General features: G+C 37.7%; 1 protein-coding gene and 2 long non-coding RNA genes across 4 annotated transcripts; 1 reads left to right on the top strand and 2 right to left on the bottom strand.

Moving 5' to 3' along the window:
- The first annotated feature begins 1196 nt into the window (after positions 1-1196).
- kcna1a (potassium voltage-gated channel, shaker-related subfamily, member 1a) lies at positions 1197-8489 on the top strand. The gene is made up of 2 exons (XM_007238064.4): positions 1197-2243; positions 2636-8489. The coding sequence occupies exon 2, from the start codon at positions 2858-2860 to the stop codon at positions 4325-4327; it is 1470 nt and encodes a 489-aa protein (XP_007238126.1). The 5' UTR covers positions 1197-2243; positions 2636-2857; the 3' UTR covers positions 4328-8489.
- On the bottom strand, positions 8393-19038 carry LOC111195797 (uncharacterized). 2 transcript variants are annotated; one of them, XR_002651825.2, is made up of 4 exons: positions 18854-19038; positions 15638-15786; positions 9788-9905; positions 8393-9027 (listed from the first exon to the last, which is right to left on the bottom strand). It is a non-coding gene; the product is annotated as an uncharacterized LOC111195797 (long non-coding RNA). The 2 variants fall into 2 exon arrangements; XR_007441000.1 differs by having other exon boundaries at positions 8393-9905.
- A 711-nt stretch (positions 19039-19749) lies between these two features.
- On the bottom strand, positions 19750-26670 carry LOC103026547 (uncharacterized). Its single transcript, XR_007441001.1, has 7 exons — positions 26602-26670; positions 26250-26323; positions 25565-25697; positions 25330-25448; positions 25010-25176; positions 22269-22334; positions 19750-20683 (listed from the first exon to the last, which is right to left on the bottom strand). It is a non-coding gene; the product is annotated as an uncharacterized LOC103026547 (long non-coding RNA).
- Between the last annotated feature and the right edge of the window lie 927 nt (positions 26671-27597).

The following is a 27597-nucleotide window of genomic DNA, read 5'->3' as shown; positions in this document are numbered from 1 at the left end:
CAGAATATAGATATAATAAATACAACACCATACAACATGCAAAAACTGTATCTATATTAACATAGCAAGTTAAATTTGTTACCTTAGATAACTAGTTTGTCCAGAAAGTGTGATGTTTCAACAGTAAAAGTGTAGTTTGCTTAAGTTAATGAACAGAAAATGGCACAAAACAGTTCCTGCAGATAATTGCTTCCAGCTAAGGCTGTCAATCACTTTGATCCTAAATGTAACCCCACTTTCTTATGATGTAGCAGAATGATTTATGTGGAAAATAAAACAATACCCATAATAGCACATTAGATTAGAGAAGAAAAATAAGACAGAAAAGGGGTTTGTTTTAATCAGGGGAACAAATGAAGCTCTTTGACAACTGTCAAGTTCACTGATGACATGGTGGGCCTGATCTCTGATGATAATGAGAGTCTACCTGGAGGAGATTAAGCAGTTCCAGTTCCAGGATAACAATCCCTTTCTTAACTGTAACACGACAATGGAGGCCGATAGTGGACTGCATTAGAGCAGAAGAGAAACTGCAGAGGAAAAAGTAGACAGTTTCAAGTACCTTGAAATCCACATCTCAAAGGATATGTCATGATCCTGTCACATCAACACTGACTATTCTTTTCTGGCGAAGAAGTCTCTGTTGACTTTCTCTGCCAGTTTCAGAGTGCCTTCCATGGTGCTGCAGAACTTCTACACCTGCACCATTAAAATATCCTCATGGGAACCATCAGCATGACCTCGGAACAGCACCAAACAGGAGGATCCAAACCAAGCTCCATGATCTGCAGGTCATCTACAATGCAGTGCTGCACCAAGGCCAGGAAGCCTGTGAAGCACCTCAGCCATTCTAAAAGGCCAATACAAAGAGGATAAGGGGGAGCTTCTTCCCGCATGCCATTTGGACTCTGAACCAGAACTGTAAGTAGAAGCACCTCATTTATGTTCTCCACACACTTAATATTAATAATTGTATTATAAATTATCATTTACATCCTACCTGGTTGCAAAGCAATATGTTGCACATTCACTTTACATAATTATTCCTGTCCATATTTTATTTTATTTGACATTTTGCTTTAATCTTAACTAGAATACATTTTATTATGTCTTACTGTTTCATATGAAAAGAAAGTAATCAGAGCATTAATCTACCAGTTGTACCATACATGACTGTAACAACATGATTTGATTTATTTTTTTTCTGACTTCCCCTGTCCATGGTGCTACTTTTAAGCTTTATGCTTGTAAAATGACAAAGTAGTTAATGTTTAATGTATTATGCTGTATTTCATCCCAGTGGTGACAAAGACTTTCAGAAAAAACATATCTGGTTATCGTTTTACTATAGCTGCTACAAGCTGAGCCTGAAAACATCTTACTGTACCCACAAAAGTCCACAGTGAATCAGACTCTGCACCAGTGCTTGCACCCAAATGCTCTTGCTTTTTTTGTGGTGTGGTTAGCACTCGTGGCCACGTGTGTTAGCAGAGCCAGTCTGCATTGCGTCGGACCCCCTCCCCCACTCTCTCTCACTCACTCCCTCTCTCTCTCTCCCTTGCTCTGGCTCTCCCTGCCTCCCTCCCTCCTTGCTTTTTCCCTGTCGCATGCAAGTCAGTGCAACAACATGCTGGGTATTATTAAGGAATTATTCTCTATCCTATTATCGATCTCTACCCCTCTTTAAGCACCTTCCACCTCCATTCCCCCATCAGCGTGTCCACATAAAGCAGACCTCCCATCATCTCTGTCTACTTGTGAGAGGGATTTTTTTTTGCTGATGCAGTCATGTCTGGAAATGGCAGGGCTTCGCGTTTTGCCCCTTAATGCATCTCTCTCCCTCTCACTCTCTCTCTATCCCTCCCTCTCTCTCTCCCTCCCTCTCTTTCTTTTTCCCTTTCTCTCTCTCTCTCTCTCTCTCTCTCTCTCTCTCTCTCTCTCTCCACCCTCCACCCCCTGAGCTGCAGCAGTGGGGTTTTTCTCCTGTCCACCAGCGCAGGAGGAGGAAGCTGCGGCTTCACCTGCTTTTTTATTTTTAATTTTGGTAGTTTTTTTCATTTGCTCTCTTTAGACTGACATCTGTCTGTGAAAGCACTTGTTCTTTTACATTGTCATTCATCGCAACATGACTGAAGATGCTCTGCTGTTATACAGACCAGGATACAACAGCTGCAGCCCATGAACTCACGTGAAGTGAAGTGTTTGTTAACAGTCTGTCCAGCGTCTCTGCAGAGCTGCATGAGGTAAGTACCAAACCTTCTTTGCTCAGGATAAAGAGCTGCGCTTATTATATCCTTGCTCAGTTTTGCTTCTCATCTTGAATAACTGGCTACTTGATTTCTGAGTTTGTAAGACTTAAGCAGTGATACTAGACTAACATTAGCATGTACGCATGCATGTGGGCAGACCTGTCAGATAATTTGAACTGAAACAACATTAAAAAGTGCAGTAGTTTTCTTGTATTTTGTCATTTGATTATGTATAGTGCTCTAAAGCATATGTGCAAGGGCATATAAACGATAACTAAAAGGGATAGATATAATAAATAAATATATAAATAAGTGGAGTGAAATTGCTGAGCTGGTAAATATCCCTACTGTTCGATCCATTTTTTTTCTCTCTGACTGGGTGACAGAGGCAGCAGTAGTGGATGCAGGGGAAAGGAGCGATGGTGGAGCCGCAGTGGGGCCGCACTGACTGAAAGTGAGCTAGCCCCTTCAGAGGGGTCCAAACCGGCTGTGTGGCCAGGACAGGGGCACTGAGCAGAGGAGGAATTGAGAAAGAGAAGTGGATGTTCCTGCCATCATACTAAGTGCAGTCCCGCAGCTCCTGCAGTGCTTCTACCTGAACTTGCAGGATGACCGTAGCGGCTGGAGAGAACATGGATGAGACGTCAGCTGTGCCGGGGCATCCGCAGGACACGTATCCCCCTGACCACGATGACCACGATTGCTGTGAGAGGGTGGTCATCAACATTGCGGGACTGCGCTTCGAAACAGAGCTCAAAACTCTTGCTCAGTTTCCAGAGACACTGTTAGGGAACCCCAAGAAGAGAATGCGATACTTTGATCCCCTGAGAAATGAGTATTTTTTTGACCGAAACCGCCCCAGTTTTGATGCCATCCTCTACTACTACCAGTCAGGGGGTCGGTTAAGGAGACCTGCAAGTGTCCCATTGGATATGTTCTCAGAAGAAATTAAGTTCTATGAACTTGGATATGAGGCAATGGAGAAGTTCCGTGAGGATGAGGGCTTCATCAGAGAAAAAGAAAGGCCACTGCCCGAGGCGGAGTTCCAACGTCAAATCTGGCTTCTATTTGAACATCCCGAGAGCTCAGGGCCAGCCCGAGGAATTGCTATAGTCTCTGTTACAGTCATTTTAGTTTCAATTGTCATTTTCTGTTTAGAAACTTTGCCCCAACTGAAAGAGAATCCTGAGGGACATATACAGATAATAGGGAACAGCACCTTCTACTACAAACCAAGCCTCCTTACTGACCCCTTCTTCATTGTGGAGACCCTCTGCATTATCTGGTTCTCATTTGAACTTATAGTGCGGTTCCTTGCATGTCCAAGCAAGGCAGCCTTCTTCAAGGACATGATGAACACCATAGATGTAGTAGCTATTATCCCCTATTTCATTACTCTTGGCACAGAGCTGGCAGAAGATCCAAATAACAAGGACGGCAAGGGAGAGCAAGCAACATCACTGGCCATTCTCAGGGTGATTCGTCTGGTCAGGGTGTTTAGGATCTTTAAGCTGTCCAGGCATTCCAAAGGCCTGCAGATTTTAGGGCTGACCCTAAAGGCCAGTATGCGAGAGCTTGGATTGCTCGTCTTCTTCTTGTTCATCGGTGTCATCTTATTTTCAAGTGCTGTGTACTTTGCAGAAGCTGAGGAGGCAGATTCATACTTTGGCAGCATCCCTGATGCATTCTGGTGGGCTGTTGTATCCATGACCACTGTAGGCTATGGAGACATGGTCCCAGTCACTATAGGCGGCAAAGTTGTAGGTTCCTTGTGTGCAATCGCTGGTGTGCTGACCATTGCCTTGCCGGTGCCCGTCATCGTATCCAACTTCAACTACTTCTACCATAGGGAGACTGAGGGTGAGGAGCAGGCTAAACTTTTGAATGTAAGCATCAGGTCTGACAGCGATTCAAGTCGTCGCAGTTCCTCAGTCGCCAGCAAGTCTGAGTACATGGAAATTGACGGAGACATGAACAACAGCATAGACAACTTCAGAGAGGCCAACCTCAGAACTGGCAACTGCACTATAGCCAATCAAAACTGTGTCAACAAAAGTAAACTGCTGACCGATGTGTAGAGTTTGATGAGGTCAATGTTGACTGCTTCAGTATTTGAATGCTTCATATAATTTCCTAGTGCACTCCCGCATTGTGACTATTGTAGACAAAATGAGAACCGATTTAAAGGTACAACAACATGCAGTTAGAATATATAGAGACTGATACATAGTGTAATTAATTTCCAATGAAGGCCCTGCATATTGGCTATGCACAGAAAAAAACAGCACCCATCAGCACGTCCCTAAACATGCATACGTAACCGTCAATTCCTATAGAGGCCCTGGCAAGGACTCTGGATGTCTGTACCCAGCTGCTGGTGGTGTGACAGCTGAAACATTATTCAGGATCACATAATACATGTCAGCAAGTTGCACAGTGCATCCAAGCCAAAAATGCATAAAAATACATAGTTCCTCAAGGACGAGCCGAGCCATCTGCGGCGCTTGGCTTGTATGTGGTCTTCCCCACAGTACTCCAGACCTACTGACCAGCAAAGCACCTTATACGAACATGACTAATCTCCTGCGGGGATGCTATGGGGAACAAAGTCATCTCCTCATGAACATCCGCAATGCTGCTATTCTCCAGCATATGCTGTAATTTAGATATCACCAAGTGATTCAATGCTATGCCCTTTCGATGCAAGACAGCACAATGACAGGGGAAAAATAGCTTATTAATAAGCATGTTTAGATTATCCTCATTTTGATATCAGCATGTGTGAGACATTACCTCATTCTATGGATCTTTTTTTTTCAATCTTTTTTTTTTTGGTTGCCCTAGCCATTTATTCCCTAGCGTCCGTCTCCATGGAAAGTACTGGTTTGATATGATTTGAAATGCTTCTCATTTAGGTGTATCTAAAGACTGAATGTTTATCCTTAAGGGAAACAGAATCTAAATGAGATCATAGCATGTTAAAATAATCTGCATTATGGCCTATCAAACTAAGGTACTGTGTATCCTAGTATATTTAATGCATGACATCAGTATATAGCTTACTGCAATTTAGACACCTCTACATGGTGTCGTTGTTACTATCAGGGAACCTAGGGACATTGAATCCTGAAATTTTCTGAAATGTGACAAAAAAATCATATGCAAGCCCCAACAGAGGGATGTAAACTTTCTAATCTAAAATGTAGTTTAAGAAGCAGAGAAAAAAACTATAAAATTGCATATACTCATAATAAGCACCTGTTAAAAATATAACTTAATAGTGCTATGCATGGGCCTTTTCTCTGAAAGAAAAACTAAGCAAATTATAATTCATGCTTCCATTTTTTGCAAACATACTTGGAACGTCACTGACTTCCTTCAACAGGATGCAAAAGAAATCACGGCAGAATTACTTTTATTTGTTGCTAGTGCCTTTTGACCCTCTCAACAACAGTAAAGGTGAAAGTGCCTTGGTAAGACAGATTTTGTGGAAATGCCACAGGACGTGTTATGAGGACGACAAGTTAAGTGAGTGTATGTACAGTAAAAAACAGAAAAAAAAAAGAGTACAAAAAAAATAATAATATGGCACAACTCAATGTTTTGTGTAGTCATGCACTAAGGCCCTGACATGATAATAGGATTGGGCCAAATTTAAATGGGAAAGAGGGGGGATCTCTTAGAGCTTCAAATCTGCCTTGCATTGTAGTTTTCACTTGTGTTGTGCCATAATGAGTCTACCTCAGTGAGGTCATCACCGTAGGGCTCACCATTGAGTGAAACAGCTCTGTGGTGTAGAGCTCCAGTACATGTGGGAAAACTATGGCCAGTGTGTAGTACTCCAATAACAAAAACTCATTTTCAGAGTTCCCCAACAACTAGCCTTTATGGAAGCACTTAAAACAAATGCAAGGATAAAACCGTTTCCTGACCCTCAGATCTATGTCCCTCCTAGCTACGCACAATCAAGACTGATGTTTTGTCTTGGCATTTTTGGTTTTATCTTTGTTGTAGATTTAATTTTTACTGTGACAGGTTTAAAAAGAAGGAAAGATCTGTGTCCTGATTTGCAAAGCTTAGTTTGTACGGAGCAGTGTGTAAGACTACAGGGTTACAAATTGGAATTTGTTTACTTACAGTCTTCCATGTAATATTTCAATAAAATAATCCTGCGTCTTCAAAAAGACAGCCTTGCACTGTCTAACATATCTTTGAGCAGATTATGTCAACAAAAATGAAAAGGTTACAGCATGCAGGAACTAATGATTTCAAGTTTGGCTTAGTGAAAATTATTTCTCAATTATACTTAATTAACAACATGCGGTACAATTGAGAATGCTATTAGCCCTAAAATGATTTAAACTGATCCAGCCTTCTGAATGCCCTTCTGCAGTTTCTATATCCACTGGATGAGGAGATAAAAGTAGTTTCAGGGAAAGTGAACATAGTTTAGTTAGGATTTTTTCAAATTTTGTTAAAAGATTTTTGAAGCAACTGTCTCAGTGAATCAATGTAACAATGTAACAATAACAGTGTAACCTTAGGTACAGAAAAAAAATCTTAAATACAAAAATGTATAGTGAAGGTAGGCCACTTGATAAAAGGTTATACAATAGGACATTAGTAGAACAAAGCTACAAATCGAAGCTCATCTAATCTTTTGTTTTGAAATGTACAACATGTTAGTGAGAACCTGCTAACGGTGGTACATTAACAGCAATTGAGCCAAACGGTGCTATGCATATACTTAACACCAACGTAAACTATGACAGCAATAGAAGTTGGGGATCCAGATTACAGGAGTGAATTTATTAGCACCTGTCATTTATTTACAATGGGTCCTGTAGAAACACAACATTTACCAAGGGCTGCGGTGTTTCAGTTGTTGAAAGGCTAAAAGTAGGATTTTTTTCTAAATGGCCATGATACACAAACAACAGGATTAAAGTTGAAGATTTTGTAAAAGGTATGTGACAGGAATATTAAATAAATAGCTGCTACCCAATGTTTAGTTCGTTGGAAAAAGTGCCATTGTTATAGTTAACAATATTACCATAAATGTTGGTTTAAAACAGAAAAATCAGTTTGAAGTGATCATACTTAGCAATAGGCACTGTTCAAGAACCTCTGAATATTTAGATGGTTATTTTTTCCTCTTATATAAATCTTATTTCTTGAGGAAGATAAAAAAAGAAAAGTATGTAGACTGCTATGTAATTACTGGTACTGTAATTGCTATAAAGCCAATGTAAAGAGCCTGGTCATCAAGGGTGTGGCCCTAAAGAGGATGCGGCACACTTAATTGGTTTCTTCACCTGCGTGGCCTCATATTGCTATTAATGTTTTGCTTTCTGTGGCACAACAAATATCTATTTTTTGGAGAAGTCATACTCATGTTAAAAATTACAGCAGACTCAATCATGAGTCCATATATGACAAGCCATGAGAAATACAGAGGAAGGTTACAGCTAGAATTATTAATTATCACCAAATAGAAATATAAAATGGCATTAGCATCAACAACATACTGTCTGTTATCATTTATTACATTGTTCTACGTCATACAGGTGTACTAAACTAAATCCCATTGAGAAATTATACTATAAAAAGATACATATCTCAACAGCGAGTGATCGCAAAAAATCTGCATGGTCTATGACTGCATGAGCTTAGCCTTTCAAAACTGAGGATCGACTATATTCTGGTTGCATCATTTTTAAATCCCTTGCTCTTGTGTGCACCTGAGGCTGTCTCACTCATTTCTTCTCCACTGTCTTTTCTCTTCTCCCTTTGTTCTGGGGACTTCTTTTCTGTTTGCATTTATTTCACTCAAAACTCCACCCATGTTCAATTCTTTTAGTCTTTTCTCAACTGGTACAGTGTGTAAGAATCGTGTGTGAGAGAGGTATTCCTAATGTTGAAATGATATGTTGAGACTGATTTGAATTTCTGCAAGTTCCAACAGGAATGCTCAAAATATGTACGAAAGTTAAGTTGTGACCATATTGGATACCTGTTCATGTTAAAGAATGACAATAGACTTTCATGTTTATTCCATATGAAACACATTTTCTGTACTTTTTGTTGTTTTCTATTTTTTTTACAATAATTATACTACATTTTTATTTGTCAAATACTGACAAAGGCATGTTCTGTGATCTATGCAAGGGTATTTTTGTTTCTTATTGTATGTCATATGATTTGATCACACATTTAAATCAATAAATTTTTAAGGATCAATTCTCTGGTTTGCATTAATAACTAAATGCAATCAATCAATCAATGCTAAAAATTACATTTTTTCCATTGTGCCTTTTGGACAGAATTTTTTGACTAGGGGTGCCCAAAGTTTGCATGGCAGCAGCTATTGGTACTGCACTGAATATCAAAGGGTAGTTGCCATCCCATTGATTTACTGAGAGAAGGACCAGTATTATGTAGTATGTTTACAGTGTAATGAAAGTATTGTTGAAACCTCTGACCCAGCATACAAACATAGATCGACCAGTGTTTTATCCCATGCTAATATTTTTCTCATTGGTGTTAGAACTTGGCTCCAGTTTGCCATTTAAGTGAAAACTCAGGTCCTTAAGTACTTATAGCAGTTCCAACGAGATTTATGTCCACCAAATCAGCTGACTTGTGACGGGGTGGTTTGGACTTCCTGACCAAAGTCAACCAGCATCTTCTTAGTTTGATTGACATTAACCTGCTCTTGGGTCCTTGGGTCTTGCTGTTCCTTAGTAGCTTTCGGTATCTGAAGTCAGAGCTGCCCAGGCTGAACAGAAATAAAACAAGAACAGAACTAGAACAACAATTACTGTGGACTGATCCAATTGTGGATCAGTGCACTTTCAACTTTCCAGGCTATATTGGTAATGCTTCATCATGCAGGGCTTCCGTAACATTCTGTGCATTGTCTTTCATGATGACACTTTATAAAATCAAAAATAATTTAAACTCCAAGCAAATTGACTGTGAATTACCATGCAGAACTGCACTGTGGAGCTTAGGAGCGCCGTTAGTTGTGTTTGCTTGTTTTGCTGTGTTCAGATACTATGGTACTGAGCTGAGTGATGTACTCTCGAGAAAGGTATCTGGTTAGTGGTGTTCAAACTCTTACTTCCATTAGGCATTACTTTTACAAATTCTCCAATTATTTTTGCAACATAGTTCTTCTTTATCTATGAGTGATGTCCAAACTGACAGCTTGCAAATAAACGAACTGCAGAGGTCTGTGATCTCACGTAGCACTGCAGCAACTCACAAAACATGAACCATATAATCCGACCAGCTCTCATGATTGGCTAGATTGCCTAAATTGCTCACTGCCTATTTGTGCTTAAAATCAACTGATACTTCCGTTTTCTTTTTTTTATTAAACTTTTGTCAGAATCAACATAACAAAGCTTAATTATAAGGGAATAACTTTAAAACACAACAGGGCAAAAAACAATATATATATATTGCGTTCAGGGTAATGACGTTTTTTTTAGCAGTATTTGTGTAAGAAAGAAGATAAGATGTGTGATCCTCACTGTTCAGTGTCTTCTCATTCTGTTCATCCTCTGCACTGCCATCCACCACTGCAGCTCTATTCACCTCTGCAGCTTGGGCCTGGGCTGGGTTGAGCTGGAACAGGGCCGAGTACATCTTCTACAGAAGAAAGAGAGAGAGAGAGAGAGAGAGAGAGAGAGAGAGAGAGAATGAGAAAGCGAGAATGAGTGAGGTAGAGAAGGAGGGAGAGAGAAAGCGAGATGTCAGTAAACAGAGAAAAATGTCTCTGCTGACATATCAACCAGCTGTGTGGCTTGGGTGAGCAGTTGTCCGGCTGGTCTGCTGAGTCTGAACTTTGGAGACACATACCCCTAAAGACAATGGGCCAGTGGTACAGGCTGCACCTTTTTATTAGGCTACTGTAGCACATTATTAAACTGCTGTGTGATTATACCACACAAAGTGTTCTAAATGATATTGTGATCACAAGTGATGTCACAAGCATGCACACACAATATAAGACCATCTACAGAGTTTTAAGGAGGTCTTATTTACTTGAAAAGGTTTGAAATTCTATATCAAAGCAATCAGAGAACATATTGTGCTGTTCCTGGCTGTTGGGACGCAAATGTTATTAAAGCCTTCCACATAATATACACATCCAATAAGAGGTAAAGGTTTTTATTTTTCAGATTCCTCATAGATTTTTGTCCAACATTTAAACATTTTCTCTATATTTAGCCCACTAAAGCAGTCAATGAAAGCATTTTTTGCTAATTTGCAGACTGATTACTCTTTAATTAAAAAAAAGTAATAAATATGAAATATAATAAAAATGATAATGTATTGGTAATATGAAAAATATATTATTGTTTAAAAGGCCTACATAAAACAATGCAAGAATTAAATGGTAATTAAATGTATAATGTGGACCTTTTAAAACAGCCCCTCATTCAGAAATGTCCAAACCAATAATACGATTTTGATGTGCCTGCCGTAAATTGTATGAGAATACAGAACACAGACCTTGTCTCCCTATTTACGCACAAAGTTGATCTCTTAGTTCATCTGTTTTGTCAACCACTCTGTGCCAGATCCCCAGCTGGGTCTTAATGCAATTGGGAGTCCTACCTCGCAATTAACAGCAGCTACAGTTCCAGTAATCCTCCTGCAGCCTGCTGTGTTGATTGAGGTCCTCTCAATCACGAAAACACAACAAACAGCTTTTGCCTGACCCTCTCTCGGATTTCATAATAGCTGACTTAAGCTGGGTGAAGGGGAGACTGAAAACTGATTATTTTAAAGACTGATCATTTTAAAAATTTGGTGTCAAAATATTTCATATTGTCCAATATAATACTATAGCTGTAATTCAAAATTACAGTGAAAGTGATAACAGTGAAAATAAAGTCTGCATTGGGGGAATATTAGATAAAAAAGCCAGTGTATGAACAAACGCATACATGTACGCCTGCCATAAATGCACACTGGGGTGGGCAATATGGTAAAAAAAGAAAACATGTATCATAACACTTAAAAGACATTTTAACACTTTTTAATTTATATTAAAAAAAAAAAAAAATATATATATATATATATATATATATATATATATATATATATATATATATGTAATTACAGATAAAATGTTTCAGTAGCAATGGGTTCTTAAGTTATGAGCCCTTAATTATGATTGTTAGATCACAAACGCTGCACAAGACGGTAACCAGGTCCAGTATGGTCATCAGAAGTCACACATACATCAATACTTACAATATATTTCTATACTCAATATGCTTGAAAAGTATTATTTATTTGTATGATATACTGTCCCAGACAGAATTGGAATAAACAATATTACTGTCAATTTTAATTTAAATATAGATTATAAATGACTAAAAAATAAATGATTGTACCCTTGTTTAAACATACCGTCACTGTGGTTTCTGACACCTGAGTACACTGTCTCTAGCAACACCCAGGCCTGATTATTGCCACACCTGTTCTCAATCAAGAAATTACTTAAATAGGGCCTGCCTGACAAAGTGAAGTCTACCAAAAGATCCTTAAAAGCTCCACATCATGCCGAGATCCAAAGAAATTCAGGAACAATTGAGAAAGAATGTAATTGAGATCAATCAGAAGCGATCAAAAGCCTTTTCCAAAGCTTTGTGTATCCAGCAAACCACAGTGAGAGCCATTGTCCACAAATGGCGAAAACATGTGGTGAACCTTCCCAGGAGTGGTCGGCCGCCCAAAATTACCGCAAGAGCGCAGCGACGACTTCCAAAAGGTCACAAAAGACCCCACAACATCCAAACATCAGCAGGCCTCACTTGTTTCAGTTAAGGTCAGTGTTCATGCCTCCACCATCAGAAAGAGACTGGGCAAAAATGGCCGACATGGCAGAGTTCCTAGACAAAAAAAACACTGCTGAGCAAAAAGTACATTAAAGCTTGTCTCAATATTTCCAGAACACATCTTGATGATCCCCAAGACTTTTGGAAAAAACATTCTGTGGACCGATGAGACAAAAGTTGAACTCTTTGGAAGGTGTGTCCCAGTACATCTGGCGTAAAAGAAACACTGCCTTCCAGAAAAAGAACATTATACCAACAGTAAAACATGGTGGTGGTAGTGTGATGGTCTGGGGCTGTTTTGCTACGTCAGGGCCTGGAAGACTTGCTGAACTATGAACTATGAATTCTGCTGTTCACCAAAAGATCCTGAAGGAGAATGTCCGACCATCTGTGTGTGACCTCAAGCTGAAACAAACTTGGGTTCTGCAGCAGGACAATGATCCAAAGCAAGTCCACCTCTGATTGGCTGAAGAAAAACAAAATGAAGACTTTGGAGTGGCCTGGTCAAAGAAACATTTAAGTGTGACAAACATGCAAAAAAATCAGGAAATTAGGAAGGGGAAAACACTTTTTCACACCATTGTAATTGGCAATACTGAGATCAGCAAAAACATATTATCTTCATTCACGGTATAATAACTCCATAATGTAATTATTGTGACACATCTATGTGTCACAGTTAAAAAAAATAAGATACAATAAAACATTGCAATGTTGTCCACCCCTAATGTTAAAGTGCATACATACACTGCACATATGTCATATTTAAACAAATGACATTCAGTGGGACTATGTTTTTTAGAATGATCAATCATTTTGAAATCCTCATTATTTCCCTCAAACCTTACTATACAGAACAATACTTAATCAACACTCACATTCCCATATAAATTTCTTTTTTTTTTTTTTTTTACTTTACATCTCTAATAATCTGTCAGAAGGTTACACATTGAAATTCATATATTAATGCATCCATCTGTGTCTCACACATCTATTCATTCTGACCCTCTTGCCTTTTGGTCCACTTTATGCCCTTCTTCCTCTTTACATTATCTCCATAATGCTGTTGTCAGCCATGGTTAATAATTAAGGCCATGGCCATCATTTCATCCATCTTGTGTAAATGTGCAGTGCTCTGTCAGAAGAGGTTCAGAAACAGTTAGTGACTGCATATGGTATCTAATACCTCTATTAAATTTAAAATATATGTTTGCATATACACTCATCATAAAAGAAACAGTATGACGTGCATGAGTGACCCAACAGCCACGATTGTGGACATTCAGTGAGCAGAGATACTGTTAGTGCCTGCACTATTGGCAGATGGCTGCACATAGGGCTGCCAGGATTAGTCGACTAGTCACGATTATGTCGACTATTAAAATAGTCGACGACTAATTTAATAGTCGATTAGTCGTTTTTTTTTTTTTTCTTTGTTTTTCTCTCCAAACTGCTGCGACTGCCTTTCTGTCCTGGACACACATGCGCAGTAGTGGAAACCGGAGTAGGTAGTGGACGACATCTCAGGACATTATACAGACAGGCTCTGGTTTCATGGCTACCCCGCTACAGAACTCAAAAGTGTGGGATCACCAAGAAAATAAAAGTGAAACGCGTGCAATGCAATATCTGCAATGAAGAACTTGCCTTCCTCGGCAGCACAACCGCGATGCACGAGCACCTGAAAAGGAGGCATGTTGTGGCTGATTAAATGACGAAGAAGCTAAATTGCTATTTAGCTGCTAAAATTAGCGTAAACAGAGCGTTAACTTAGTACTTAACTTACTCATCTTGATAGCTTTAAAACAGAGGTCACTAATAGGCGGACCGCGATCCGGATCCGGACCCAGACGTTGTCACAAATGCCGTCCCAAACCGATAAACTACAGAGAAGGATTTCATTCTGACAGTGGCTTCTGTTTTCAGTGCTTTTCGGTGCAGTAAACTCACAGATCAGTCATGTGTGGTGTAAAATCACCAAACGCTCTCCTCTGCCAATCAGATCTGTGCAGACCGCTGCCCTGTGTATGGTAATGTACACAATATCTGGACAGAGAGGCATTTTTTATTAATATACTTTTTTTTCATAATAGTTCAAACAACCTCACGGTTGAGATGTTTCATAAATGCCAGTGCCTTATCCTTATTTTACACAGTTGTTTACACTTTATGCTAAACAGTAAAAAAATTGTCTGTTACAACAAGCTGCATATTTCATTAAAGGTTTAATGAACTATGATTTTAATTGTTTTTATTTTTAGTTAGCATATAGCTGAAATCTAATGTTGGTTGTATAATAGCAGCTGCATTCTATTGTGATAAACTGTGTTTTATATTCAATTAACGTATGATCCGATTAGTCGACTAATCATAAAAAATAATCGGTGATTAGTCGACTATAAAAATAATCGTTTGTGGCAGCCCTAGCTGCACAATGCAGGACTACATACAAACAGTCCATTACGATGATAATCCTTAACACCATGTTAACTTCACCAATGACAGTACACATACCTTCCAAAAAGTTTCCATTTTGTTACATCAGTCCAAAGAATATAACCAAGTCCTGGGGATCATCACAATGTTTTTTTGGCAAATATGAGTAGGGCCGTTGTGTTCTTTTTGGTCAGCAGTGTTTTATTGCCTTGGTAATCTCAGATGGATACCATTTTTGACCAGTTCCTTTCTTATTATTAAATCATTAACACCGACCTTAACTGTGTTAAGTGAGACCTGCAGTAATTTAAATGTTGTTCTGGGTTCCTTTGGATACCTTCTGGATGAGTTGGCTATTTCCTTTTGGAATAATTTCAGTTGGCTGGCCTCTCCTGTGAAGGTTCACCAGTGGTCCGTGTTTTCTCCATTTGTGAATAATAGCTCTCAATGTAATCCACTGGAGACCCAAAGGTTTAGAAATGACTTTGTAACCTTTTCCAGACTGATAGATGAACAAATACTTGGTTTCTCATCTGTTTCTTCAGATTGAGGTATAATCTGTTGTCTTTTGATATATTTTAGCTGCGTCATGTTGTAAACAATTTTTTTGGATAGTTTTTTGCTTTAATAAATGAAATCGCCATTTAAAATGTGCTTTTTATATTTACTCAGTTCATATTTTTCTGATAACAATGTTTGTTTAATAATCAGAAAAATGAAAGTATGACAAAAATGCAAATACAGAACATTCTCATGTTCTAAGGAAACGTCAGCCAAAATGTACAAGTGGGAATAAAGAACTGCATCATTGCACTACGTTTAGGATAAACTGCTAGGATCAAGCATAATGTGTACATCTACACAAATGCTTAAGCTACACATGAGCAGCCAAACATTTACTAGTGGGAAAATACAGTTTTGTGATGTAAGCATGTGCAGACCTACATGCTATGCTTTTCCTTACATTCTGCAGCATGCGTTAAATGCTGATATGGACTATTTATAATGGTGGCATGGAGTGTCCATATGTCCTGCTCTATGCCAGAATGAACACACACACACTAGGTATCCTTGAATCTGTCCAGGCATCTGTACCTTTTTCTGCTCAGCCTCTCCATCTATCCATCTCTTCCCCTCCTCTGCTCCAGGGCACCTGAGCTCAGCTTGACCTTGCTGTTTCCCAGGATATGATCTCACCTTACAGCCGATCTCCCCTCACTGCACTGCTGCATCAGCCTGCGGCTCTGAGGACAAACACACACTTTTAGTCATCACACACCACAACAGAGTACAGTGCAGATTACACTGAATGATCAATGTTAAAATAAATGCCTCATTAGTCATTAGTTTGACATGCATGCTAAAGAAAAGAGAGATATAATATGTTTAAGGTGTTTCAGGTGATTGAGTGGTATACATCTAAAGATGGGAACACAGTGATACAGACAAGAACAAACAAAAAAAACTACAAATTTGAACTAAAATCTAGCTGTTACCAGTCTATGTCCACAATAAGCTAAATACTAGTAGTGATTAGCACACCCATATGCAAATAGGGACATGAGACAAAATGCTGGTGGCTTAGCTTACACATCAGTGTACTGTCGGTTTTTGACAGGCACATGTGTTTACAATGTGAAGCACCTTTTTGGAGGTATAACTGCAATGACCTTATATGACTTTTGTAATCTTTGGATTATTAAAAGCAATACATCTGGAGAAGCAGAGGCAAAGTGAGGATTTCACACCAAGAAAAACTCAGCAAGGATACAAGGGACTATTAGAAGTCATCTATTAATAGTGCCATTCCATCATTTTTTTATTCATTTTAAAATGTCTAGTTGTGGTCACTAGTATAAATTTGTTGTTTTTGTGAAAAAAAGTGCTCCAGTGCTTTAGTCTGATGGATAAGTGGGTGGGGAATTTTGCTCATAAATATTCATACGTGCTAACATATCGCCTCTGATTGGCTAACAGCACTGCGAAACTAGGAGGCAGCGAGACAGACAACAGTTATAAACATTTTAAAATAAAGACATTTTGACACTAATAACAGAATTTGCAATGTCATATGTTACTTTACAAGGTCCAGAAAGGGAAAATAAGTAATAATTTACATGATTTACTTAATTCCACATTTTACCAAGTTATGGATAGAATTTGAACTTTAAAAGACTATTGGGTCATAGCACAATTATAAATGTTCTAAACATACACGCCTACCTATCTCTATTGTACTTTGTTGGTGGTGTTCCACAGACAAATTCTAACTATTTGTTGTTCCTTAGCTCTGAATTACTGGGCAAAGCAAATAACACGGATGTGTTATTTGCACAAATAACACAGGAATGAACTTGCCATGTTGTTTCATGAGATGATGCCTGGCTTCAGCTCTACCTGTGGGCGGTTGCGAGCCAAGGTGAGTGAGGCCATAAATACTAATTCACTGGTTGATGCAGACACGGGTGCTTTTCTTGATCAACTCATTTTTCTTAATATTCTTTTTAATAGCTACTGCAGACAATGGAGACTAAGGAAGAGTTTCAGGTGCAGCAAGAACAAAAAAAACTACTGCGTGGCTCAGAGTAACTATACCTTACACAGTGTAGGTGCACAAAAGAGAAAATTACACTTATTTTTGTTGTGTTCATTGAATGCATAAGTTAGTAGTTGAAGACAAGTAGGCAATCAATGTTCGTGGTGGAAGTCATTTAGTCAAGCTAATATTTTGTCTATAATAAGTGAGCTAACATATTAATATATTAATTGTGAAAATGAATTTAATTGGAATTATTATTCAAAAATAATTCAGTAAGTTAGAGCTTTTTTAATGCGACCTCAAACACCTAGCCTTCTCCATTCCAGTATTAGCAGTACTAGCTAGCTAGCTAACGTTCCTGTACAGATGTTTCGAGGAGGGTCTGCGCGCAGATCTCATCGCTGAGTCCTACCTCTCCTGTGGCACCTTATGAGGCTTCACAGAGGAGGTGATACTGTTTCCAGAATCGCCATCTAGTGGTGTGGTATTGAACCTGAAATTCAGTGTTATTTATGCACGAAGCAGCGGGCGCTTGTTTTATTATGTTAAGCCGACTCTCAGCATTTTGATTGAACAGAGATGCATTTTAATTGACGGTACGTTACAAACTTTAGATCCGAAAGTTTTTGACTCAAGAGCAAGTTTCAGCTAACCAGTGTTATATATTATATTATATTATATTATTATATATATATTATATGTATATAGTGTAACTAGAAAGTATATAGTATAACTGAAACATTATTCAAAAACAATGAAAATGTAAAGGCACACATTCTGTTTTAACAGACACTTGTTTTACATTCTGTGTTTTAAATGAATAATTAAAGTTAATACTTGCTTTTTTCCTTCGTCTTCTTCCAATTTGTTTTTTCTATTCTCTGGGTTTTTAATAATAAATCAGTTTTTGGTGCATTAAAAAAACTGAACCCCCTGTCATTGCATGTAAAAAATGTAAATGAAAAGTAATAATAAATACAATTATATATATATATATATATATATATATATATATATATATATATATATATATATATATATATTTATATATATATATATATATATATAATAGCAACATATAGTTCTACTGAGAACATGCTCTAATATGGAGCTTTTGTATTTTTACAGTTAAATGTACACTAGGGTAGCATGGATTTACAGGGTAGCACAACTCGACAGAACATTTTTTTTTTCAATAAATGTTTTATATTACAACATAAATCTATTGCCTACATATCAGTCGAACTTAAAATCGCATAGTCAGCTAGTTCACTAATCAGATATATTAATGTTCAAGTTACATGTATAGCATTGCATACTACAGAGTCGTGGCTATCAAGTACTAAGAGTTCGTTTAATTTGACTATTCTCGCTTGTTTTAGCCATGTTTTCGTACACTGAGCAGCGGCCATGTTAACTTTTATTTTGAAGCATTTGATAAACGTTACGTCGTTTCCGGGACTCAGGGATGAGATAGGTGTGGGAGGAGAGGTGGACTGACAAATGAGGTCTGCGGCCAGACGCTGTTGGGATGTTTCACTAAATACTAAATTTGTTATTTATTAACACACCATTAAGAGGTTTAAAAGAATGTGTCTGTGACTGTTTTTCACCCCACTGTGTGAGCGTGAACAGCATATTCTTACTTTAGTATTAACCTAGGTAGTACTACTAACTTTTTTACTAAGTAACTAAAAGCTGCATAGTTCAGCAAAATTCACAGCCAGAGACTGTGTTATCGTTAGCTTGGTAGCTAACGTTAGCGGGCTTACCTGCTTCAAGAGCTTCCGAGTAATTGCTGACAGGAAAAAAACAGGAGACCGTCTAATTAAAGTAAGTACTGCTACTACTTCATTAAATTCAGTTTTTAACACGTTTCGGAATGTTTCTTTGTCCTTTTCTCCCCAATTAATTCTCCCTCCCTGATGGTGTTCAACCTTATCTCCGAAAACTGACAGGTAGTCTTTTAAATTTAAACAGGGCTCGCGGGGTCTCTGATTGGCTGAAACATTTAATAAATACCAGATGGTCAACATGCATGGCAAGTAACCTAATAAACACGCCCAAAAGCAATGTATTAAAGGTAATAATTAAAACTAAGAGGAAAGACTACAGTTTTAGCTCATTATAGGATTGATTGAAAATCATACTAGCTTAGTATCAAACTGTTACACACTGTTCAAAATCTAGAATCACTGGTGAATGTTGAAATCAATATTTTAAATAAGACAAGCTATACATCTCTAGAATTCACTGTGAATTATTTAAATGACATTGCAATTTACGCGTTTATGCATGTACCCTTAACATATTTAATAGTTACATACAATGACCCCAAACAGTGACCATTTGATTTATATTATTTTCATGTTACTAGTGAGGTAAATTTTAGTACATTTACATTTTCAAGTAAAGCAGCTTTTACAGAAAAAATATAATAATTTAGAGATTTGTCTATCATTTACAGCTTTCTAACAAAGCTTACAAAGGCAACTTTATTTATATAGGACTTTTCTTACACAATGGCAAAATTAAAAATAAAGTGCATTAAAAAGAAAAACAAAGATTTGAGGAAATAAATACAAATAAAGTAAGATAATAAAATAGGGAAAAAAATAAAACAATTTCGTGAATTGAAATGCTTTAGGTAAAAGTACAAGACAGAGTTTTTAACCTAGATTAGACCAATTCCACATTTGAGGCTCTTAGACTTCTGGTAGTCAGCAGCACTTTAAACACAATTAGATGAAATCTGTTGAAGTAGTGGTACAGCAAAATATTGTGGCAGTGTAAAGTATAGGACTAGTTAGGAGCCCACAGGACAGTTCCCAGTATCCTCAGTAGCAGATTTTTCCTTTGTTTGGGTGTTAAGGTGGTCCTGTGTTGTCCTTGTCTTATAATGCATGCTAAAGACTTCTCAAGACACAGAAACAAATTAATAGGATGTTAAAGAAGCAGATGAATATACAGTAGTATTTGGAGTCTTTCCTAAGGACTCTTAGTGAAGCAGTGTGGTGTGCATGCTGCTGACCAGTGAATCAAACCCTACCTTGCCATTGTTATTAGCCAACATGCTATACAACATCAAACTGTGTAACCAGTATCAGGAAATTGAATCACATCAAGGGATGAGTATCAACACACCCCTTGTGGCTACAGCTCATCAGTACCCCCTCCCCCTTCCCCTGCACACTTTCAAATACTTAAGCCAGCAAAGCCTGATACATCCTTTAAGATACTTCATCATGAGAGAAACTGATCAAAAAGTGCATGGCTTAATGCTTATGATGCATCGATTGACTGTAAGATGTGCCAGTAATAAGTGACGGGTAAACAGTAAATGTAATTTACTGCATGCAGTGCACCAGCATAAGACTGCAGCAGAGATATGCTTTAAATACTCTTCCATACTTGGAGGATGACAAATGAGAGGAGTAGGTTTAAGCAGGGAACTGTTTCTCACAACAGTGTATCTTTCTGTTTGTCTGTCTCTCTCTCTCTCTTTTAAGAGCAGTCAAGGACAGGCGGGTCAGGAGGCTCTGCAGCTTCCCTCCGGCTCCTGCAGTCCTTCATGAAACACAGATTTCAGCAGTTTAGGGCGCCTGTGTGAATGAGAGAGAGAGAGAGAGAGAGAGAGAGAATCAGTACAAGAGTTGCCGGTTGCAGAGTCTGCCGCACTCATTCAACATCAGCATTACTGTTATACTGAAGAATGTTGCTATTATCCAGATAATCACACCAACCATTGGAAACAGCAGAGCACTCAGACAACATGACATTTTCAAGTGCTTTTTGCTTTACACTGATGTACACTATTGGTCAAAGGTTTGAAATCACTGGTCATAGAAGTTTCAGCATTTGTGAACTGAATTACTACCGACTAGAGACAAAAATCTAGTGAATTATATGTCAATAGTAAAACAAAAACAAGTAATAATACATCATGTATTTTCTGATACATATTCTATTTGGGGTGATGTTTTACTGGTGACATCATCTATAAATGTAATTCACATGATGCTATGAATATTTCAGCAAAATACCACAATAACAAAGACATTGATAGCAATAAACAATCATACAACCACCTCAAAATTATCTCATATTTGAGGAAAGGAAACTGACCTCTCCCATTCACCTGTAAAACTCACTCAGCCCACAATTAGAATTTGTCTGAAAGTTTCCTTATTTCTGTCCACATTTTATGATGATAGCAGTAGAAATGCTCCAAACAATTTGGAATACAATCTTTATTTACTGACATGCATTAAGAATTGCCTATCTTCCATGTTTTTAATTGGTGTGGTCTTATTCTGACGCTAGCTGTTGCAAACTCTGTTATCAGCACAATGTCACTGCCTCAAATATCAGTTATCTTAAATACCTGTGTACCTGTGCTTAACAATGGATTGTGACATCTTTAATTGCAACATCTTGATTTTTAACACACCTACTATTAACAATGACTAGGCTTAATCCATGTTCAGGAAATAACCTTATCCCTTTAAAAAATATAATGGGATAAAATGCAATATAGATTTGTCAAACTGAGGTAATAATGATGAAAAAGTATAATAAGACAAATAGCGTAGCAGAGTCAGTAAATAATACATAATACTTAATTTGCAGTGGAGATTGTGAGAAATTACATTTGAATGAGTTAAAGTAAACATAGTGATGATCTTTCAGCACGATCTGTAGTCATGCTGGGTGTATTTTAATATGATTGCTAGTCTTAGCTATAGAAGTAAATCTGGTTGAAGATGTTTTTGCAGATCTGAAAGGCAAACTGCTGTTTTGATATTCTGTGCAGTGAGAGTCTGATACTGCATTGACAGATTTTTGCTGCAGCAAGCTGTGGGTGGCCCAGGTGTGTGGTGCAGCATAAATGTGTGTGTATATGCAGAAAAATATACTGCGTACTCCATTAAAAATTCTGTCCTGTGTGTGTGCCTCATAATATACTGTTTAGGTTAGCTGATGCTGTCTGTAAGCAAAGCCCACAGCTCTTAGCTCGTCTACTCTCTTTCTCCCTCTTTCTCGCTCTCTCCCTCTCTCTCTTTTCCTCCCTCTCTCTCCTCTCTCCCTACCTCCCCTGCCCCCTCCCTCTCTCCCTCTTTCTCCCTCTGCTGACTCACTGTCACTGGCCCAGAATATGCTGTCTGCCTGCATTACACACATGCTCACCTTCCTCCAGTACTGCCTATTCAGCATCTCTGTAAGTCATTGAGGATGAGCTCTGGGGCCATAAAGCTAAAATGATATCACAGAAAACAAAACATGAGACTTTAATAAGCGTTTGGGTGTTAGTGCAGTTTCAGTGTCTTCAGAATTAAGAGGAATTATTTAGTGTAAAGCATTATAAAATCAACCAATGAATAATAAATAAACAGGCCGATTGTGTATCGGCTGCTGATTACACTGGCCAAAAGTGTAATGACATTGCAGACGTTTGCAATGTCAAATGGTAAACATTGCAGTGACAGAGTCACCATATGTTCTTCTGGACCAGAATCAAGAGTATTTTATACTGTACATCAAGACTCTACTGGGGAACACAAGGCTGGTACACATAGTGAGTGTTCTGCTGCTGCCACCTTGTGGAGTCCAGGCTTTACAGCATACAAACTCATCTGAAATCTGAAAACTTTGCATATTTTAGATACACTTCTTGAAGTATGTTTTTGAGCCAGATTAAGCAGATGGACATGACATCAATACCACTTGCTAATCTAGACATTGTCCATTGTGTTAGCAAGGTGAGACCATTAATGTGAATAAGATGTTTATGTATGTTTAAAATGTAGGTTTTATTTATTTAGGATATTTTAAAATACCACATTCCATTTCCAAAGTCTGAATATTTCTAACAATTAACAACTGCTCTTTGTAACTGCATTATGATGCTATTTTATTATCATTAAAGCAGTAGCATGATATGGTCCTAAAATCACAATTATATTGTTTATTGCAATTATTTCTAGAAAAACACATATCACCCAAAAATCCATATGCAACCCCACTTGATATGGCACAGCAATGTAAGTTGCAATGCAATGTAAGTTGCAACCAATTCTTTGGTTTGTTTAATGGGTTGGAGTTAAAACCTATAGGTTTTAAAGGTTTTAAAGGTACATAATATATACAATTTGGTTGGGCACCTGCTCAATTATTGTTTCTTTCACAATAGAGAATATGAATTTGTTTATTCTGTATTTGTTGAAGTAACTGTCTCTAATGCCATTTCTACTAGATTTTAGAGCATTGCTGGGAGGATTTGATTGCATTCAGTGAGGTCAAAATGTTGGATTATCTTTACACTACCTCATCCCTAACTCCACGACTCCCAAAAGTATTAGATGAAGCACAATATTACCATTTATTATTAACATTTGCACATCTGTGTCAGCAATAAATAAGTCAACTTAAAGTAGCCAAATGCATTCATTAGAAGGGGTGTCCAAAAACAACAAAAACATTTTGCTTAATTTTCCAGTAGGAGGGTTGGACACTGTTATAAATATTGGTTTCATCTGTTATATAAGTAATGACTTTGACTTTGCTGATGTGGTTTAACTTATAATATAAAGCTAAAAAATATATAAAATATTATAGAAAATTAAATCCTTCCAAGGAATAACCTTATAGCGATCATTTATCCCTTTTTGGTAGAAATCAGTTATTATTATTATTATTATTTATTTATTGTTTTTTAAAAACATTTTTGACAATGTTTTTATACAAATATTTGACATTTGATAAAGTAGTTTTTTTAATATTCATTATATTCAAAGTAAAATAATATTACCGTAATATCAATAATAAAGAAAACAACGGTTTAATATGAAAGACATATGGTTAATTGGTGGAAGACCTCAATTAATATGGGTATATATATATATATATATATATAAAATAACCAATCCCAATATACCCCAATATAATCAAATAATATTCCAATGGCTCTGCGGTATGAAAGCACTGAACTGATTAAGAAAGTGGGCTATTTTATGTGATTTTTGCTTTAAGACCTTGTGTGTTTTTTATTATTCGGCGCCTTTAAGTTTTAGAATTTATTTTTTGGCGGGAAATCTAACCAATCGGAGGAAAGCTTGAGGAACTACGCCGAGTTACGTCACCGGGTCTATTTAAACGGGCGCGGCGGGCTTGTCAGGTCAGAGTACGCCTCCTAACCCTAGCTATGGTGTAGTTTCCTGTCTGTTGCACTTACTGTTTTTATCTCCAGCTTTCAGTAAGGAACAGGAGACCTCCCGGCGGTTCTAGTGGTGTTTAAAAAAGCTTGGAGAGTACTCTGTGGGGCTCAGTGTCTCCGGTTCGAGCGGCCGTGCTGTGGACAGCGAGGCTGCCGCGAAGAGTTCTGCTCTGCTGCACTACGGCTCCTACCGGAGAGTCTCCAACACTGAGCAGAGAAAACTGAGTACGGGGCTTCTGATTGCATGTCCTCCTAGCGAGCTGCAAGCTTTCCCCCACTCAAACACAACTTTAGCGAGAAATGGTCAGGCTAGGGCTCTGTTTTCACTTGGTGTTTAGCTGTGAGTTGGCTGAGCTGTTACTGTAATTCTACTGGGACTGCACCAGGGTGATCGAGATGGCTTAGTTTGTTAGCAAGGTGAGATGTGTTCAGGCCCGCTTGGAGAACGTGTAGGGGTAGGGGTGGGGGTGGGGGGGGGGGGGGGGATTCCAGTAGATGTAGCTAGCTTGTATGTTTGAATAGCATAAATCACTATATTATGGTAATGTTATGACAACAATGAAAGGGCAACAAGCTGATTTTGTATTTTTTAAATTGTATTATATTAATTTCCTTTTCCATTTTAGTGCAATGACAGTGATTTCATGTTTAGTGCACAAATAACAAAATAGATTTGTACAGTATTTTTTGTAATAAAAGTTTAATTAAAACTTACCTAATTTTCTGTTTATTTCCTTCCTGCAAGAATTGCTGTAGAGTTGTAGGTATTGTAGACCCCTCTTTATCAGGATTTTGGGAGCACTCGCGTTTCCTTTTGGTCTGCTTTTTGGTGTTCTCGATTCCGCTGCTCGCTCCTCTTCTCTGCCGAGTTTTAAATGTGTCCTGCAGAATTAAATTTGGTTATTTTGTGTTAATCATGATAAATGTATCCCAACAGGAGCCGACATACTAGTAAGGTTCTTTACATTTCGAGTACTTATTTTAGTATATATATTTCATATTAAGTTTCAGATTTATTAAGTTAAGGAATATTACCTGATATAAAACAGCATGTATGCCTGCTCTTTAAGCACTGATTTTTGTATTTTTATTTTTTTTTTATCAGCGATGGACACCTTGGAATCATCAATCATGTACTACTTGTGGTCACCAGTCTAAAAAAATAAAACACTTTTGTTATTAAACTCATTATCCTTTTTTTTTTTTTTTTTTTAGCAAAACGAGAATTTATGATGTATGAATAAATTGTGTAATGTGTGGCATGTCTAACCTTCACATAGCAGTAGTAGTGTCCGATATGGCAGTTGGATCCAGAGTGCACTAGCACAGCATACAGCTTGTAAGTGTGTCTCTCTTCATCAGACATGAACGGGCACATGTCCATGTTTTGGATATTTCACAAACTGTGCATGAAAGACAAGATTTTACATTAGCTTATCAGGACTGCTTCAAATCCACGAATATAGGGTTCAGTGCAGGATTGGGATTCTCTGACCTGTTTTTGTCAAATTTACACTTCCCCTTGCCTACTGTATTCTAATTCAGTCTGCCATTAAAATTTGGAAACTAAAATGTCTTTAGCATTTTAATACATTTGGAAAAAGGATTTAAGACAGGTTTATCAAAAATACTTTTTAAGGCAGACATTTTAAAGATCTGTGGATACCCTGTAAATGAAAGTATAGCATTTAAAAGGTGTAAAAAAAAAAAAAAAAAAGGTCTGAATATTTTCATATCATCATACCTTAGAAATTTTGTCTCCATAGAAGTTGAAGAGTTTGAGACAGATGGTAAGCACATTTGAGCTGTGATATAGGGAAAAGGTTTTTGATGCTGGGCTTGTTTTCATACACCTGTAAGTAAAACAGAATTCAGTGACAAAATACATTATCTATCCAATAGCCGCTGGCCAAATATGTTCATCTAGTAGTGTTGGGGCACAGAAGTACACTTACCTGTTGCACTTGTAGCCATTAAATTGCTCAGGCCTAACAAATTTCCCTAAAGCATCTGTAAGACTCCGGACTTCCTACAAGTTAAAACACATGAAAAACAACAGATTATGTACAGATTCTGAATCCGGAGAACCTGATAAGCAATACGTCTTTCTTATGCCGAATGTACATGCTTTATTTGTTAGGTACTGAAAAGAATGTTGGAAAATGCTAAGCTAAATAATTATTTGTACTAAACACACAAACTGCAGCTTAACAAATCACTTTAAGCCCTTGTGCTGGCATGTTAGTGGTATCTAATCTTTTAAAGGCAATTAAGTGGTTTTGTATGTGTTTTGTATGCGTTAGTTACCGTGATGTCCAGTGCAACATCCACATAAGGCTCAAATGTGTCTGACTCTGCTCTGCTCTGCTCTGCACTTCACTGTAAAATGAGATGAAATGATTATCAGTATTGATCAAATTTATAGCAATATGTATATAACATAAATAAGAATAAGAAGATATACACAGCATTATAACAGCAGAAGCATGATCCACAAACTCACCTCTAGATCTGATACAACCTCCAAATATCTGTTTAATGAGGTTTGTTTCCCTGTTGAGCCTGAAAAACAAACAAAAAATTATATTTTTTAAACAGTGATATACAGATGATGCAGACAAAAGAATTAAACTGATCAAATTCATGTGTATTATGGTTCATTTAGACTTATATGTTTCCATTTAGGCAGGACTGTTCCAAAGCGTGCACTGTGTAGCTGAAATACTTGTGCGCAACTGCTCTGAGATCAATAAGAGAAAACCAGACAGAGCTTAATTAGTACATCTTAAATGTTAATATGGGAATAGTTTTTGTATTAATCAGATTTATCAGGGGAATAAGGGTTTATACTTACGATTAAGTTTAGAAACCACATCTATTGGAACAATGGCTGTGCCCGAATTTGCAAACACATCAATGATGTGGTTTTGCATTAAGCACAGGATGCAAAACAGAATTGAAACCTTTGAGAGAAAACAAAGCGTCATTCGTAAATAAGCCTAAACAGACCTGAACTAAGAAGTTTTACAGTAAGAAAATGGTGCATGACAATGTACATGTTTTGGAGTGCTCTCCTGATAGAATGTAATTTGCAAGTGGCGTAGTGTATGTGTAGAGAAAATACGTGTTGCCCACGGCCCAGAGCCCTGCTCCAACAGGTAGCCTTTCGTTTCACCTTAAACGGAGATGTTCTGCTGCAGAATGGTCCTCCATTTCTGTTAAAAACAGCACATAGACTTCATAAAGTCTCATGAACCAACATAGTTCACTACAAAGTGTTTAAAGAGCCACCAAACCGCAGCA

This window comes from Astyanax mexicanus, chromosome 10 (genome assembly GCF_023375975.1).
Source record: "Astyanax mexicanus isolate ESR-SI-001 chromosome 10, AstMex3_surface, whole genome shotgun sequence".
Taxonomy (NCBI): Eukaryota; Metazoa; Chordata; class Actinopteri; order Characiformes; family Acestrorhamphidae; genus Astyanax; species Astyanax mexicanus.
Note: the sequence above shows the minus strand (reverse complement) of the source record. Positions and strands in the feature narration are given on the sequence as shown.

Coding starts and splice junctions, on each gene's coding strand:
- kcna1a (XM_007238064.4), top strand. CDS start 2,858: ATGACCGTAGCGGCTGGAGAGAACATGGATGAGACGTCAGCTGTGCCG.